Source organism: Populus euphratica, unplaced genomic scaffold (genome assembly GCF_000495115.2).
Source record: "Populus euphratica unplaced genomic scaffold, PopEup_1.0 scaffold311.1, whole genome shotgun sequence".
Classification (NCBI taxonomy): Eukaryota; Viridiplantae; Streptophyta; class Magnoliopsida; order Malpighiales; family Salicaceae; genus Populus; species Populus euphratica.
In genome coordinates this window covers 204,805-207,891 of record NW_011500198.1, presented here as the reverse complement: position 1 = coordinate 207,891, position 3,087 = coordinate 204,805, and the positions used below count along the sequence as shown (strand labels likewise).

The window sequence follows — 3,087 nt, the reverse complement described above, 5'->3', positions numbered from 1 at the left end:
CATTTCAATAAAAAAAAATTAAGTTACCAAGTAATACTTATAAGAGAACAACAAAAAAAGGTGGTTGTATCTCTGCTGACGTCATCATATTAAAATCTGCAACGTGATAGCTTATTACTTATCATTTTTGACGCCGCAAACGGGAAATACAACACTTGTAAAATTTGGAGGAAGGAACATAACAAGTCAAAGTTTGTAGGATTTAGAAATTGGGAGTAACTACCCTGTTTGTGTGTAGCCCAGGTCCATTAAATCTTCCTTGGAAAGGTAAAGAGAGAGAGATTCGGTTATATTCAAACTAACATTGGCTACCGGATTCAAAAATTTGTTCGAGCCACGAAATTTTAATATCGATATACAAAGGTAGCTCAATAAATAATACCACCTAGCCTTGAAACCAAAAGAACGGGCCTCAATTTTGTCCCACACCTTTAGGGACCTTTAAATATTTGAGTATGCCGCCTCTTGGTTTCCTCTCCGGCATCTTTCTTTCCTGTGATTTTACCTTGTGGTGACGTTTAACAGGAAGGCCTGCAACATAATATAGAGTTCAAGTTATATGTGTGTGTGTCCAAGGTATACGAACAAGAAATATGTAGGCAATATTGTAAGGTCTAATAATGTGGTTCGTTTAGGCATACAGCAGTAGATGAGTCTTCCAAATATGCCCATGGGAAATCCACTCTCAAAAGCGGTTGGCATTTGAGCTAGAAGTTGAAGAGCAGTTACGCCGTCTTTGTCCTTCAATTTGTGGAGCGTGTCATCCAGTTCTAGCAACATTAAAGCTGTTTCTGCATTCATGAAATTAGGCATAGAAGAATTATACGATAACTTATATATATGAGGATACTTTTTAAAATTGAGAATTATATAAAGAGAGGAATAATTGTTACCAAAGTGTTGACCTCTGATAGCAGCGCTAAGGATGGACAAGTCATCTTCCGTTCTCTTGTGGTGAATTGATAACAGGCGGCACTTATCATCCACGCATTGTTCTGGTTTGGACCTGATTAAAAACTCCACTATTTCTGCCTCAGCAAATCCAGCGGCTGTAAACAATGGGGTTTCACCGAACTCATTTCGAATCAGAAGCAGGTCTGGACAACGTTCTACCAAGAGCCTTGCAGCCTCGTAATTCCCATAGATGGTTGCCTCGTGAAGAGCCGTATTTCCAAATTTGTTTTTTCTCTTGAGAATTTCAATCTCAGGTACGTGGGACTCTGTCTCAGGTACTTGGGACTCTGTCTCAGGTACAAGGGATTCTGTCTCATCAGGTACAAGGAATTGTGTCTCAGGTTAAAGGCTTTTTATATCCTTCACGATATCAAGTAAATCTTTAAGTGGTTGCTCTTGTTTGCTGTACACAGCTAAATGAAGTGCAGTATCCGCAGAGAGCGTAACTGGCAAGGGCACATCTAGGACACGTTCCTGATAATGGGCAAGCATGCTTTTCCAATTTCCACTCATGGCTGCTCTATAAGATGTCACCCTTATAGGAATTGAACCCATGTTCTCTCTCTACAAAAAAATAACGTAAGTGACTATTGTTAATGAACAATCTCAACTCAAAGCTAAATAATGTGAAACCCTAAAAATAAATTTATATTATATAACTCATCAATATAATGGAAAACAAAATTAGGAAGTGAGCACTCAAGGAGAACTGTAAGTATGTCATACCTTTAAGTAATGGAAATGATCGAAATGCTCCTCATGGTAAAATCAATGTCAACAAGAAAACTTCTTTCCGGAGAGATGACTACAAACAAACAACCTAGCCTGCAGTTTTTTTTCTGAATTAAGTCGTTTGAGAACCCTATATATACAATCCCTTACTTCCCTTTTCAGAAAAAAAGTAAATTAGGATCTGTGTGTTGCTTGTTTGGTTTATAAAGTGAAACTATTATGAGAATATAATAAAGATATGTTGAATCTCCTTTCGCTTAAAACGTATATATGTTCATGTAAGCTTCTTATTTATTTTAAATAATTAAATAATGCTTTGTATCGATCTCTTAAAATAAAATTTTCTTTTATGGTGAACTCTTGCTGATGAGCTCCTCCTTTGTAGGGATATTTTCTTCCATATTAATAATTTAATTAATCCGTTTCCAGAAGTATATATTAGCTTAAGAACTTGTTTAAATGATCCTTTTAAAAATAAATATATTAAGATTAGATTTTGGTCAAATTTTTTTTTCTTAGTTTCAGTATAAGTGAAAAATGTATTGCATTTGTTAAACCATAATATTAATTTCAGCTTGAAATCAAGATTAACATTCTACCTTTCTAAAATAGGCAAGCAAAAAAGAAGAAATTAATTTATTAATTGTTTAACCTTTTGGAATAATCCTACTTTAATAGTTCTTATTTGCTTTTTTTAGTTAGTTTGTTATTTCTTTAATGGCATTGCCTAAATCTTATTTATATGATCTCTCTATTACTATAAAAAAAAATATTGTCATTTGCTAAAAATATTGTAATTTGCTTTCTCGTACATATATAGTTACACTTATTACACTATAATATGAGATGTTCTCAGTTGCTTTAAAGAACCATAGAATATAAAATTGTATAAAAAAACAATTCTACCCTTAAGTTCCATATCCATCAGTTTCAAGTTAAATTTATGAGAATTGAATTTCTAATTATTTAATCATTATGTTCTCATAACATATTAAATTAAATTATTGAAATGGGGTCATTAAAAAAACCTTCAATTTTATAATGTATAGTACATTTAACATTTTTAATATTCTCTCAATTGAAATTAGTTATTTTATATTTTTTACTCTAATTTTATTAAAGAAAATATAGAATATAAACTTTGAACTCTTCACAGTTTAGTCAATATAATTTTAATATCATATTAAATAATTATTTTAATTTATTAAATGAATTTTCAAAAATGATTTTATATTAACTTTTTAATATTTCACGCCCATTTTACCTTTTATTTTACTTATTAATAATAGTTTGTAATGATCTCTTAAAATACACTTTTCTTTCTTGGTGAATTATTGATGATGAGCTCTTCATTTGTAGGAATATTTTGTTCAACATTAATAGTTCAATTAATCCGTCTCA

The 3,087-nt window shown here is 31.7% G+C and overlaps 1 protein-coding gene across 1 annotated transcript; it reads right to left on the bottom strand.

The window, feature by feature from the left end:
• Positions 1-412: 412 nt before the first annotated feature.
• On the bottom strand, positions 413-1,509 carry LOC105111825 (uncharacterized). The gene is made up of 4 exons (XM_011007287.1): positions 1,359-1,509; positions 894-1,262; positions 642-791; positions 413-531 (listed from the first exon to the last, which is right to left on the bottom strand). The coding sequence occupies exons 1-4, from the start codon at positions 1,507-1,509 to the stop codon at positions 413-415; spliced, it is 789 nt and encodes a 262-aa protein (XP_011005589.1).
• Positions 1,510-3,087: the final 1,578 nt, after the last annotated feature.